This window comes from Alligator sinensis, unplaced genomic scaffold, assembly GCF_000455745.1.
Source record: "Alligator sinensis unplaced genomic scaffold, ASM45574v1 scaffold184_1, whole genome shotgun sequence".
NCBI classification, from domain to species: Eukaryota; Metazoa; Chordata; order Crocodylia; family Alligatoridae; genus Alligator; species Alligator sinensis.
In genome coordinates, this window is record NW_005842983.1 from 1 (window position 1) to 14837 (window position 14837).

General features: G+C 52.0%; 1 protein-coding gene and 1 long non-coding RNA gene across 2 annotated transcripts; both read right to left on the reverse strand.

Annotated features, from left to right (window-relative positions):
- Nucleotides 1-28: 28 nt before the first annotated feature.
- Nucleotides 29-7225, reverse strand: LOC112548175. Its single transcript, XR_003091981.1, has 3 exons — nt 7061-7225; nt 2731-2828; nt 29-691 (listed from the first exon to the last, which is right to left on the reverse strand). It is a non-coding gene; the product is annotated as an uncharacterized LOC112548175 (long non-coding RNA).
- A 479-nt stretch (nt 7226-7704) lies between these two features.
- LOC102379560 (zinc finger protein 2 homolog) lies at nt 7705-14831 on the reverse strand. Its single transcript, XM_025192873.1, has 5 exons — nt 14363-14831; nt 14005-14177; nt 13431-13557; nt 11257-11373; nt 7705-10182 (listed from the first exon to the last, which is right to left on the reverse strand). Exons 1-5 carry the CDS (start codon nt 14529-14531, stop codon nt 8489-8491), a joined length of 2280 nt encoding a protein of 759 aa, XP_025048658.1. The 5' UTR covers nt 14532-14831; the 3' UTR covers nt 7705-8488.
- Nucleotides 14832-14837: the final 6 nt, after the last annotated feature.

Sequence of the window (14837 nt, forward strand, 5' to 3'; positions counted from 1 at the left end):
GCTGGTTATAATAGATTATGCCACCCATTTCCCCAACAGTTCCCATGTGGTTGGTCACAGGTCCTCGTGTAGCAGAGGAACTTCTTAAATGGATAACGTGGGTAGAAATTCTCAAAGAAATAATTACTGATCCGGCTTCAAATTTTACATGTAGTGTCTTACAGAGTCTGTGTCGAGTGGTTAAAATCTGACACCTGCGTACAACAGTATATCACCTCCAAATGAATGGGGTGGTAGAGTGATTTAATGGTACCTCAAAAATATGTTGCGTCGTTGTGTAGAAGAGGAACCCTGCAAGTGGGAGCTATTGGTGCCACCATTGGTATTTTCAATTAGGGAAGCTCCCCAGTCCTCGCTGGGTTTTGCCCCATTCAAAATGGTGTTCAGGAAACTTTCCTGGTACAGGAAAGTTGGGAGGAGGGGACATCAGAAGGCACGGACACTACTGAGTACGTGCGAGATCTTAGACATGGTTTACAGGCAGTGAGTGAGGTGTCATGTGAGCATTTGCAGCAGGCTCGGGAAGACCGGAAACGTCCATATGACAAAGGGGCTCAAAGGAGAGAGTTACAAGTAGGGCAAAAGGTACTAGTTTTACTCCCTAGCACTACGAATAAGTTTCTTACCTGTTGGCAGGGTCCGTTTGAAATAGTTAGAAAGGTTGGGCCTGTGGGTTACGAAGTTTCTCACTCTGGACATAAGGAGGAAAAGCAAATATATCGTATTGATTTGCTTAAAATATGGCAGGAACAGGAGGGGTTACTAACCCTGAGAAAGACGATTTGGGATGGGACATGGTTGTTACCAAAGGCAGGAAAATAACCTTGACAGAAGTTCCCTTGGGGTCCTTTATGAATGAGCAACAACAGTGTCAGCTAAAATGTCTGGTCAATTCCAAGATATTTTCAATGAAATACCAGGTTGTGCCAGGGTCATAGTTCACAGTATTATAACACCAGAAAGAGAGGTAATGTGAAAAAACGGAGGAGGATTCCCTACCATAGATGTCACATTATACAGGCAGAGCTTGCTAAAATGTTAGAGCAAGCTATAATCCAGGAGTCTTGGAGCCCATGGCATAGCCCCATTGTGGCGGTACCTAAACCTGATGGATTGTTAAGATTATGTGTAGAGTTTAGAAAATTTAACGAAATATTCCACTTCAATGCCTTCCCTATGCCTCAGGTTAGTGAGTTGCTAGAGAGAGTGGGTCAAGCTAGGTTTATTTCGACTTCAGACTTAGCCAAGGCTATTGGCGGGTTCCTTTGAGAGAAGAAGACAAGGCCAAAACTGCCTTTGGGACTCCCTGGGGCTTATATGAATTCAGGCGTACACCGTTTGGGTTGCATGGAACAGCAGCAACTTTGCAACGACTGATCCACTGGATGTTGGTGCTGCACCAAACGTATGCTGCTGTCTATCTAGATCACATTATTATGTACTTGAATTGCTGGGATCACCACCTGGAGGCCTTCCAAGCAGTCTTGTAGAAGTTGTGACATGCCGGCTTCCCTGTCAATCCCAAAAAATGTGTACCAGGGAAGGCTGACATTTGGATTCTTGGTGGGGCAAGGGCATATTCGCCCTTTAGCTGGCAAGGTGAAGGCTTTACATCATTATTTTCCTCCCTGAACTCATAAACAATTGAGGGCTTTTCTAGGCCTCACGGGATATTACCGCCATTTTATTCCTCGGTTTGCAGAGATAACAGCACCCTTGATGGATCTACTACAGGGTAAAGATAAAGGCCTACTAAGGCGGGATGACACATGTATGCAGGCCCTCGAAAGGACTAAATCAGCTTTATGTCAAGAGGCCGTGTTAAAGCAACCTATTTTAAACAGCCTTTTATTCTTCAGACAGACCCCTCTGATAGGGCCATGCGGGCTGTCCTTTCCAGAAGGAATTGACAGAGTGGCTCGCCCGGTGGCATAAAACTTACTGGCGCGGGCAGAAGTAACCGCGACGTCAAGACCGCCATTGCAGCGATGTCTGAAACGATGTCTTTCTAGCCACCGCATTATTCATATTGGTGACCCACACAGTCACCTCCCTATTTCTGGGGAGGAATCTACCCAGGCAGGAAGCTTGTCTGAGGAAAGGGAGAAGGAGAGCGTGAAAACTTTTCCCTAGAGCTTGGCAGATTCACCCTGGGAATGGGGCAAAGGTCGGATACTGATCTTGGAGCTCAGAGGAGCTTGGATACCTCAGAGGGGTTGACAGAGCAGGGCACCCCAGGACTGTCTCAGGCAGGACACGAGAAGAGGAGGAGAGGACGAGCAGTACAAAAGGCTGCTGGGTGGTTCCTCACTTGATATGCTCCACCATGCCCGTCCGCACGGCCACAAACTGATGTCAGCGGGCACCCCGAGAGCCTGGAACCCGGAAACAAAGAATTAATCGCAGGGCACCAGACAGGGAGGAAAGTTCTTTATTTGTTTTCTTCCTTTTGGGACTTTGGGTTTATTTAATTAAAAAAAAGAGGACTAAGACAGTGGGAAAAGGCTGGTCTTGCCTTGCATAGGAAGAAGGGAATCAGACCTTAAGTACCTAACTGACTATAAGTAGTGGCACGGACTATGCTGATTGACTGAGAGATTTTTTAAAATTAAAACCCAGGGGAATGTGACAGGTAAATCATGAGACCCCAAGCAGAAAGCAGGCAGGGGGAAAGAAAATATATAGGGAAAAATATATAAAACTGTGAATTCCCGAAAGGTAAATACTTACTTGATGCCGGTCACTCAAGGTGCCGCTTCACCTTATCTCCAGTGAGGCAGATTGCTTTCCTGCAGAAACTGTGACAGGCCTGGTGCGCTGGACGTAACCTGGAGGAGAACAGGATACAGAAACTATTTTTAGGAGGAGAAAATTAATTTGACATAGGCAGCAACTATCAATTGCATATAAAGAACTGGTTGGTATTCAGCTGGGGTATAAGGGGAGGTTGGAGCCCCAGTAGGAGCAAGCCGGATGCCCTAATGATTAACCTTCAACAGAGCAACATCTCCCAAGTTATAAGTTCCATCAAGACGTGGCAGGTGAGAACTGGGCTCTGATCATTGGTTAATTGTTCAGGGCAAAGAGGCTCCAGCTCATAACGGCAGACCCATAAGACACGGGACATCCAGGCATTCATCTGTATACTATGCCCCTCTGACAGAAACCCATAATACACGCACAGACAGAACCCAGGCATTTGGGCCACACCCCTCAATCCCCACCAAGAGACCCCCTACCCTCCCCTAACTGCAGGGGTACAGGGCCAAATCCCCAGCACCTGTTCCCACCTCACAGCTCAGGGACCGTCCATGCACACAGACACATGCTCACAGCCCTGGTCCCAGCAAGCAGAGACATACACACACGCGCACGCAGACATGTGTCGAAGTTTTGGTCATGCTTAATTGTAATTAAGCCAAGGTGCCACAAAACACCTTGGAAGCAGCAGGCTCCACGGACCCCTGGATGACCTGATGACTGACTGAGCTAAAACGCTGAAATCAGTGGAGTGCGAGTTCTAGGCACCCACTACCCGCTACGTATATTTTACAACTCACTGGTGAATCACGCAATAAATGTAGCCCATCCATATGTATAAAGCAATCATCATGCAATGAATAGGTGAATCGTGCAATAAATGTAGATTGCCCACACATGCAAGGTAATTGTCATGCAATGAACAGGTGACTCATGTACAGGTGATTCATGCAATAAATGTACCCCAAGCCACACATACAAAGGAATTGTCATGCAATGAACTGATGAATTGTGCAATAAATGTTGCTTGGCCATATGTGCCAAATAATTTTCATGCAACAGGTGAATTGCACAATAAATGTAGCCCAGTCACATATGTGAAGTAACTGTCACGTAATGAACAAGTGAATCATGCAATAAATATACACTGGCCACGTGTACAAAATAAACGGAATTGGGCTTGCCTTTTTTTTTTTAGTTGCTTTTTTGAGGCATGGATTGATAAACACCCCCATTTCTTTATCTTTAACATGGGTTGGGCTCATAGGGGATCCATCCCTGCAAACCCAGCTTCAGGGTAATGCCGAGGTCCACACAGAACCTGGAGGGCATTTGGCCTTGGACAAGAGAGGCAGTAAGCTTCCCTGGACCAAAAGGAGAAAGGGGCATGAGTCTAGTGCAGGGGTGGGCAATTAATTTGGGCAGAGGGCCACTTACTGAGTTTCGGCAAGCCATCAAGGGCCGTGTGGCAGGCAGACCAGGGCAGATAAATGTTAATTTTCTAAATTTTTTAGGGGCCCCGCGGGCTGGACAGAATGGCCTGGCGGGCTGCATTTTCCCACCCCTGGTCTAGTGTGTACTTGCACCCATGTGTTTCTACCTTGCCTCTGGTCCTGGTGCCCCAGAGGGACACGTCTCTCTGCTCCCACACAAGGATGTTTGAGGGTGTGGCACTGACAAAGCTGGAGTAGGATCTCAGGGTGTTACAACTAGGATGTGCCTGGCATCTTGCATTTTATCTGGACAAGTACAAAAGAAGTCAAAGCAAGCTCTTCCACAAGAGCCACCGTGTATTGGGATACAAGTGATCAGGGAGCATTCCCCAAGTGACAACATGCTGTGTTTCACCCAAAGGATGTCCTCATACTCTTCCCACCCTTCCACAAGAGAGGCAGGACCTGCCACAGGTTGCACCTCCTTCCCCCTTTTCCCCCAGAAAAGGCACTCTACTCTCCCCTGGCCGCAGGCTTCTTCCAAAGGGCAGGGTACTTGCTGCACAGCAATACGTGGAAGGCCTCAAGTGTTACTGACTCCTGTGCCCGAGGGTTTGCAACAGCCCCTGGATCACAGTGAATCCTTGGCAAAGGGAAGGGGATGGGAACTGACAGGGAGATCTGCCTGTGAAAGGGTTCTGGGTCTTGGTTGGTTCCTGACTCACAGCTCTGGAGAGGGCACAAGCCCAGCCACAGGGATACCATGTTCGGTGCTGGAGCTTTCTGATCAGAGACTGCATAACAGAGGGCTGTAAAGGGCAGGAGAGAAGGGAAGCAACAGGTACCCAGGGGTACAGAGTACTGGAGAGAGGCTGAGAAGCAAAACCTGACAGCATGGGCTCAGACTCAATGGGCACAGGAGACAGCCAAAGGCAGGCCCTGGGGGTATTTGGAGCCAGCTGTCTTGGGGAGGTCACCCTATTGGGAAGGTGCTTCTTCTCCCTGGTGGGGACCAGCTACGTTTGGAGAACAGTGGGAAAGGCACAGGCTCCAAGACCAATATGAAAATCACCCCCTTGCAGGTTCTCCCAGTATCTGAGCTGGCCTCTGCCTCAGGTGTTTCCTATTATCCCTCCCCAAATCAAACCTTGGGGGCCAGCCACTGGATCCTTTGGGTTCTGCAATACCCGACAAGGCCCAAAGGCTGCATGAAATATTTCTACACTTCAGCAGCAGGAGGCTGCTTCCCTGAATGCAGCCCCTGGTGGGAGCTGACCAGGTAGGCATCTACAAGCCTTCCCTCCACTTCTGGCAGAATTATGGATCCTCCCGGGTGCATACACTGGTGTTTGGCCAGGCGGGAGGAGTCTTAGAAGCTATCCTCACACACAGAAGACTGATGTTGAATCTCCCCTGTGTGGATGCATAGGTGTCTGGTCAGCTTGGAAGATTGGCTAAATCTCTTTCCCAAATTCCAAGCACTGATGTGCTTTCTCCCCTGTGTGGATGTACTGGCGAGCGGCCAGGCTGGAGGATTGCTCTTCCCACATACAGAACACTAATACAGTGTGTCCCCCTTAGAGATGTGCTGGTGTAGCACAAGATTGGAGGAATGGGTGAAGCATTTTCCATACATACAGCACTGACTTTTCATAGATTTCATAGACATTCAGGCTGGAAGGGACCCCGAAGGATCAGAGTCCAGCCCTCTGCCCCGGGGACAGGAAGTCAGCAGGGATCATAGGATCCCAGCAAGATAGACATCCAAATGTGCCCTGAAGGCGTTTAAAGTGGGTGCTTGAACCACCTTCGGCAGCAGGCTATTCCAAACCTTGGGGTCTCGAACAGTAAAGAAGTTCTTCCTCATGTCCAGCCTGAATCAGTTGCAGAGGAGTTTGTGACTGTTCGATCTTGTCATCCCTTGGGACACTCTGGTGAACAGACGTTCCCCCAGATCCTGGTGAGCACCCCGATAAACTTACAGATGGCCACCAGATCGCCCCTAAGCCTGCGCTTTTCCAGGCTGAAAAGCCCCATAGCTCTCAGCCTCTCATCATAAGGTCTGTTTTCCTGACCTCTGATCATGCGCGTGGCTCTTCTCTGCACTCTCTCAAGCTTCTCCACATCCTTTCTGAATTGTAGAGCCCAAACCTGGACACAGTACTCCAAGGCCGAGTACAATGGGAGGATGACGTCCCGGGATTTGCTTGAGAAGCATCTATGGATGCAAGCCAGCATTTTGCTCACTTTACTAGCCGCAGCATCGCATTGCAGGCTCATGTTCCTCTTGTGGTCAATGATGACCCCCAAGTCCCTTTCGTCCATAGTGCTAGCCAGCGTAGCGCTGCCGAGCCTATAAGCATGCTGCAGGGTTTTTCCTCCCAAGGTGGAGAACCTTGCATTTTTTGGTGTTGAACACCATCAGGTTCTCATCCGCCCATTTCCTGAGCCTGTCAAGGTCTGCCTGGATCACCCTCCTGTCCTCAGGGGTGGATGCTTTACCCCACAGTTTGGTGTCATCGGCAAACTTGGCCAGCCCGCTTCTGACACCAAATTCTACATCTTTGATGATGTTAAAAAGTATAGGCCCTAGGACAGAGCCTTGAGGGACCCCACCCACTGGTCACCACGACGACTGACTTACGTCAACCACCACCCCTGGGTCCTGCCGTGGAGCCAATTCCCCAGTGAGCAGATTGTGGCGAGGTCGAGGCCGCAGTTAGCCAGTTTTGCCAAGAGGTGATCATGGGATACCAGATCAAAGGCTTTTTTAAAGTCAAGATATATGACATCAATCTCATCCCCCTTGTCCAGCTGATAGGTCACCTGGTTGTAAAAGGAAATGAGATTGGTCAAGCAAGACCTACCCACAACAGACCCATGCTGCCTATCCCTCAGGGTGTTACCATCTGCCAGTCCAATAAGAATGGCCTCCTTGATGATTTTTTCTAAGACCTTCCCGGGGATAGAGGTCAGGCTGATGGGCCTGTAGTTTGCCGGATCCACTTTCCTCCCTTTCTTGAAGATAGGCACCACATTGGCCTTCTTCCAGTCTTCAGGCACTACACCAGAGCGCCAGGAGCTCTCGAAGATCCGTGCCAGGGGCTGGGCTATGATGCTCGCCAGCTTCTTGAGCACCCTGGGGTGTAAACCGTCAGGGCCAGCTGACTTGAAGGTGTCCAGCCTGTCAACATGTTCCTTCACGAGGTCAGCTTCAATGGAGGGTAAGGAATCTCCCTCACCCAGGCATCCCTGACCCACAGTGCACTCTCCCCTGTGTGGATGCTGTGGTGTGCACAGTAGGGGGTATTACTACACAGACCCACCCACATCACTGTGCCAGGTCCAAAACCACGCTTTGGGAGTCTCCCCTGGGGAGCCTACATCCGGCCATCCCCCTTCCAGAGAGGGACAGAATGGGGGAGGGATATGGAACAAAGACATTTCAAAAGAAAATGCCTTGAGCAAAATAGAATAAATTGAGTCTTTCAGAAATGGACTTGGGGAGGCCTTTTTAACACATGGCTTATTGACTTAGTTTTAATCTACTGGCTAAGTTTCAAATCTACTCACTGTAAAATCAGCCAAAGAGTCTCTCTGAGGTGGCCTATGCTTGTCTGAGTCCCAAAATGACTGCCACAGGAAGAAACAGAGAGGAAACTCCCCTCCCTGCAGGAATTTTTACAGCCTGGTTGCCTAGGTGACCCGGTTGATCTAAACACCCAGTGCTTAAAAACAGAGGTGGGGCTGGAATGTCCCAGTCCAGGGAGACAGACACAGCAGGATTTCTTCACAGATGCATTGGTGCCGGTCCAGTTGGGAAGACTAGGTGAAGCTCTTTCCACACACAGAGCACTAATATGGCTTCTCCCCTCTGTGGATGTTGGGCCATGTGGGACGAAATAGTGACGGTCTTCCCACACTAAGGGCACTGATGTGGTTACTCCCGTGTACATAGGCTGGTGCGTGGCCAGGCTGAAGGATGGGTGAAGATCTTACCGTACTAACGGCGCTGATATGGCTTCTCACCAGGGTGAAAATGTTCATGTGTGGTCAGGCTGTAGGATTGGGTGAAGCTCTTCCCACACACAGAGTACTGATGTGGCTTCTCCTGTGTGTGCATACACTGATGTGTGGCTAGGCTGAAGGATTCAGAGAAGCTCTTTCCACACTACCACCACTTCTCCTGTCTGTGAATACACTGGTGCTGGGCCAGGTAGGACGAACTGGTGAAGCTCTTCCCACACACAGAGCACTGATATGGCTTCTAATCTGTGGGGATGCACTGGTGATGGCTACTCCCCAATGTGGATGCGTTGGTGCTGGGCCAGGTGGGAGATCTGGGTGAAGCTCTTCCTACACAGAGAGCACTGATGTGGCTTCTCCCCTGTGTGGATACGTAGGTGTTGTGCCAGACTGGAGGAGTAAGCAAAGCTCTTCCCACACACAGAACACTGATGTGGCTTATCACCTGTGTGGATACGCTGGTGAATGATCAGGTTATAGTAACGGCTGAAGTTCTTCCCACACACGGAACATTGATGTGGCTTCTCCCCTGTGTGGATGTGTTGGTGATGGGCCAGGTCAGATGAACTGGTGAAGCTCTTTCCACACTGAGAGCACTGATATGGGTTCTCCCCAGTGTGGATGCATTGGTGCTGGGCCAGGTGGGAGGGCCGGGTGAAGCTCTTCCCACACTGAGAGCACCGATGTGGCTTCTCCCCTGTGTGGATGCACTGGTGATGGGCCAGGTCAGATAAACTGGTGAAGCTCTTTCCACACTGAGAGCACTGATATGGGTTCTCCCCAGTGTGGATGCATTGGTGCTGGGCCAGGTGGGAGGTCCGGGTGAAGCTCTTCCCACACACAGAGCACTGATGTGGCTTCTCCCCTGTGTGGATACGTTGGTGTTGTGCCAGAGTGGAAGAATAAGCAAAGCTCTTCCCACACACAGCACACTTATGTGGCTTATCACCTGTGTGGATACGCTGGTGAATGACAAGGTCAAAGGAACGGCTGAAGCTCTTCCCACATGCAGAGCATTGATGTGGCTTCTCCCCTGTGTGGATGAGTTGGTGATGGGCCAGGTCGGATGAACTGGTGAAGCTTTTTCCACAATGAGAGCACTGATATGGCTTCTCCCCAGTGTGGATGCGTTGGTGCTGGGCCAGGTGGGAGGTCCGGCTGAATCTCTTCCCACACTGAGAGCACTGATGTGGCTTCTCCCCTGTGTGGATACGTTGGTGTTGTGACAGATTGGAGGAATGTTTGAAGCTCTTCCCACACACAGCGCACTGATATGGCTTCTCCCCTGTGTGGACGCGTTGGTGCTGATCCAGGTAGGATGAGCTGGTGAAGCACTTCCTACACAGAGAGCACTGATATGGCCTCTCCCCGGTATGGATGGGCTGGTGTCGTGCCAGATGGGAGGAGTGGGTGAATCTCTTCCCACACTCAGAGCACTGATGTGGTTTCTTCACTTTATGGATGCGCTGGTGCACAGCAAGGTGGGAGGAGTGGGTGAAATTCTTCCTACACTCAGGGCACCCATGTGACAGAGCCTGGTGTGAGGGGCACTGAAATATTTTCTGGCACTCCGGGGAGGGGTGGGCTTTGTTCCTGGGCTTGGTAGCCACCTCCTGCTTCCCTCTCAGTCCCTCCCCACTGGCTTGGTTTGGACACAGGGTCTCTTTTCGGTGGAACTTTGCCTTATGGCTCTTCAGCTCCACAAATCCTTCCCTGGGCCCAGGGCTCTCTCTGGCTTCTGTACTTTCTCCACTCTCACGCCCAAGGGAAGTTGGCTCCTGCTTCACTGCTACTTTCTCCCTCAGTTTTTGGGGTCTCCCCTGGCTCTGGAGCCATTGGTCTTCCTCAGGTCTCACGGACTCCATCTCAGCCAAACCCCCGGGGAAAGACCAGGGTGGCTCCAGGTTTGCAGGGCCTTCTTCCAGACTCTGCTTCTCAACTCTGCTCACCAGCCAGGCACCTCCTGCATGGGGAAGAGAAATTCCAGCTTATTCCCTGCCCTGCTGCCACAGGCCAAATATTGCTGCGATGGGCATTAGAGCATGACTGCACCTTGGCACTTAAGTTTTCTGAAGAGAACAAGGTCTTCCTGCCAAACCACAAGTGCTGGGTGTGAGGGAGGGGCACATCTCTGTGCCAGGTTAATGTTCCCTGCTCAGTGGAGGTGAGAACCAGACCCTCAGGGTTTCTGGCCCAGCTGTCACTGCATCCCCTCAGATCCTGCAGTGAGAAACCCACATGGGACATATTAGGATAGGACCTAGATGACTTCTTGCCCTAAGGACCCCTGGACACTAGAGGCAGGACCAGCAGAAAGGAAGAAGGATTCTCTCTAAGGGCTGCTCTGTTCCACAGCACTAGCGGGTCCACGGGGAGATGATGCTGAACCCTCCACCTGGCTAGGTTGACATGCTCTGGAAGCCAAAGTGCATTGGTGGGACTGCTCTCCATTGTTTGCCCATGGTCTCTGGCAGCCCTGAGACCAGCATCTGGTACCAGGATGGATAGCCTCACAGTGAATTTCTGGGGCTCACCAGCAGTCAGGGTTGTGTGGAGAAAATGGCTTTACACTGGACCAGCTGCTTCTCCTTGGTGGAAAAAGCCCATGTAGTTTGTCCCTCCTGCCTCCAAACCTGCTCTGGGAGGGGAGGATTTAGAGCTAGGGGTCTCTTTCCTGGAAGGAACAAAGCTGTGTCTCCTTCCTGTCTCCAGGGAAAGATCTGGAGACTGGAATGGGTGTATGAGAATGTCCTCTGCTCCTGAGACCCAGGTGGCCTGCATGTCACCAGAACAGTATACCTGGTTGTCCCCTAGCAGTTGTAGTTAGGAGGAGGAGAAGGGAAAGGCTGCTCGTCTCCACACCTTGGAGTTTCAGTGCGTGGGAACAACACCTCCCAGGACACACGACTGCATAAGCTATTCAAGGTCAGAAACCAGGAAGGGCAGCGCCGGGCAGGTCTGCGGTTCCCGGCCCCGTCACTGTGGGGATGGAGCATTTCTGAGAGGGGACTTGGGGGAGGGGACAGCCACAACTCACCTGGCAGCAGGTCCTTGGACTTTGAGATGTCCTCACGGTCCTCATCATCACAGACCCAGAGCTCCTTCTGTCCTCGCACAATGCAGCAGATTAAGTCAGGGGTGGGACCACGATATCCTGTTCAGGGCAGTGGTTAAAAAGCATTCATGACTGGGTACTGGATTCCAAATAACCAACTGGGATTTGGGGAATGGATCCAATGAACTCAAGGATTCTACTGAGGCCTTGAAGGACAAGGGAGGGTGGACATTTAAGATGCAAGAGATGATGGCCTTTGTCACTCAGGGGCTGGGGGATGGTCATAGGAAACAAAGTACCCACCACTTTGAGGTATAAAACAGATGTGAGACTGACAGAACTCCCAGACAGGGGGTGTAGATGCAGTGATGTGCTCAAGGGGAGAAAGATGAAGCTTTCACTATTTAAAAGACACCAGAATGAATAGATGCTGGACACACTGGTGGCTGGATAACATGTCTTATCAGTGTCATTCCAGGTAAAGGAATGGAAATGAGTTTTTTCTCTGGGAACTTTTAAAGCAAGGCCTGGCAGCCGCAAACAGAATCCAGGACGAGATGGCTGACCATGACACTTTTTTCTGCAAGATGGGATCATTCCCCACCAGGGCAGAGGAAGGGAGGATTTTATAAGAACTGCAGTGGCAACAAATGCAATCAACCCATCCAATGGGAGGATAATCCCAGAAAGGGAGACGAGCACACAAGCTCCCAATCATCCCATCCAGTCGGAGGACCATGCCAGAAGGAGAGATGAGCACACTCGCATGGAAATCCTGCAGGGTTTGAAACAAAGGTCCTGGGAGTCCTGGATATGGACAAGAGAAGGCAGAAAAAGACACCTTTTGCAGCACAAAGGTCCATAACGTAGGGATGGTTGACATGGTCTTCGCTGAGCAACAAAAAGTCTTAAAGCTCTTCCCAAAGGAAGTCCTTCAGGGGAACCGGAAGAAAAAAGCACTAGAAAAGTAAATTGACCTGGTACAAGGTAAGTCCCCCAACCATGCCCACAAGCCAGAATATCCCCTGTATCAGAGACCCTCTGGAAACAACAACCAGTTTTCACCAGTCCTGCACCAAGCCCACCTATTTTATCACTGTGATGGCATCTAACATGCAGAGGGATGATGGGAGGAGGGGACAGCAACTTCTGTCAGTGTCAGAGCAAGCCTGGGAACAGGTCTCCAAGTAAACACAGTCAAGCCAGAGCCTGTACTTATCAAGACTGTAGGAAGGAACAAGGAGAAGCTTCCAGGGATCTGGAGAAGAAGTTCCCAGATCCCATCACGCGTGCACAGGTTGCTAGAGATGAAGTCAAGGAAATGCAAATCCCAGGGCTGGTAGCAGCAGGGGCTGATAAGTCTTCCATTACCCTCTGCTGGGTCATAACCAAAGAAGAAAGGGGCTTTAGACAGCACTGACTGAACACACTCAGAGAATTAGACGTGTGGGACACAACATGCTAGGTGGAACAGAGAAGAAATCAGACCCACTCCCTGAGGAACAGCTGGCAGTTAATTTTTCTGCCCAATCAATTGGGAATGATATGACCACGCTGAGAAGGGAAAAGGAGATACCCTCACCAGTGAACGGCGCGTACAACCTGGTGGCTGAGGAGGCGCAACACCAGTGGGAGCAGGTGGCTGTGGCGGGGGGACTGAGTTGATAAGCGCTGACCAGCAGTCAGTGACCACCCGCAGGCACTGCCAGCACTGGCGGCAGCGGCCAGCAGCTATCATGGACTGCCTGCAGATGCCGCCAGCAGTGTCGCCGGTGGGGTGGTGAGCAGCAAATACCTGCGAGCGCTGCCGAGTGTCGGCAATGCCTTTTTGTAGCGGGTGCACTGCCACGCTCGGGGGGTGCACATGCACCTGCGTGCACCCCCTACGCGTTGCCCCTGCCCTCACTAAGACATGGCTGGAAGCACCAGAGGTTACAAGAATGGAGACGACTCAAGTGAAGGCAGTCAGATCAAATGAAGCGGGAAATGTTGGTGTTAAACATGAGAGAAGCATGATCATGCATGGAGCTGTGGGGAGGACATGGATTTCAACCCCCAGGGAAAAGTTCATGAGGACAAGAGTGCTGAGAAGCAGGGAGAAGACAATAAGTGTCAGCGCTGACACGGTTGCGGGGAGAAGCCGGAAAAAGCTTTACCCAGGGACACGAGGGCTCGCCAGTTCCTCAGCATCTGGTCCCGGTAAAGCCCCTTCTGTGCGTCTTCCAGCAGCTCCCACTCCTCCCGTGTGAAATACACAGCCACGTCCTCAAAGGCCTCCGGGAGCTGCAGGCACAAGCATCCGTGTCACCCAGTCCAGCTTCTTCCAGCCCCTGCCGCGCTCTCCAGAATCCCTCTGCGCAACACCTCTCTGCGGGCTGGGCCATGACACCCAGCAGTGCAAAATGCCGCCTTCTGCACTGACAGGGAATGTGGGTGCAGCCGTGGATGTAGTGGTCCACATGTCTGCCCTAGCCAAGCCCATCACGTTCTATGTGCTTGGCCCCGAGAGGCAGCACCTTTAAAGCCAGATGTTCCCGTGCCAGCAACCCTGGCAATCAACACTGGGGGCAAGCTCTGGCTAACGCCACCTGGGTGTGGCTGCAGCCCATGTCACCAGACTTGTCTCTCCTTAGCTCTCTCCGCTCCCCAAACTCTCGACTGCACCCGTCTCCTCCCAAGCATTGCCCCAGTGGCACTCCCACCCCCCGCAGGAGCTGGTGCCCTGCTCACCTCCGTGGTCTCCACCTGCTTTGCCAGCTTCCCCTGCCCCTGCTGCAGTTTGCTCGGCTCAGGGGTCAGGGAGCCTCTCTCCCCCAGCCTCCCTGAGGAAGTCCTCGGCAGCTCCAGGTCTGCAGGCCCTTCTTCAGGAGGCTGCTGATGAGCTTTGCTCGTGGTTCCTGCAGCTGTGGGTGGGAAAAACAATGCACAGGTCAGGCCTGGTGCTGCTGGCAGGGGACAGCCCTGCTGTTCTCCCGTACTGGCCTGTGACTGTGGCAGCTGGAGCCTGTGGTGTGTGGGAGTGCAGGGAAATGGAGAACAATCGCTGTGGCACTCAGATCCATGCCCTGGCCTGCACCTGGCCCCTCACCTGACTCTGGGCCTGGCATCGGCTCTTCTCTGAGGCTATGAGGTGGCTGGTCCCGAGGCCCTGGGCTGTCCCATTGTGCTGCCTCCTCCAAAGGCACTTCCACAGTTTGGGCCCGCACCTGCTCCGACCAGGGATCGCCAGGCTGCTGCAGCGCCCGGGTGGGCTGCATCTCATGTGAGGCCGCCTCCTCGACCTTCACACTCACCGTGACCTGGGGACAAGAGGAACATGTCACGGGATGGCTAGGGCTGGGAGAGATGGGGAGGCAGGAAACATGCCCCAGGCACACGGAGACGGGGCCAATAGCATCCACGATCAAGGTGAAATGGTTGGAGGTGGATTTTCTTGGCCTCTGCCTGCCCCAACGTCGGCCTCTGGGCAGCGCAGCCCCTGAAGTGCCGGCTCCAGGCGCCAGCGCGGGGAGCTGGTGCGGGTGGCAGTGCAGGGTGTGCGGGGCGGCGGGGGCACGGGCTGC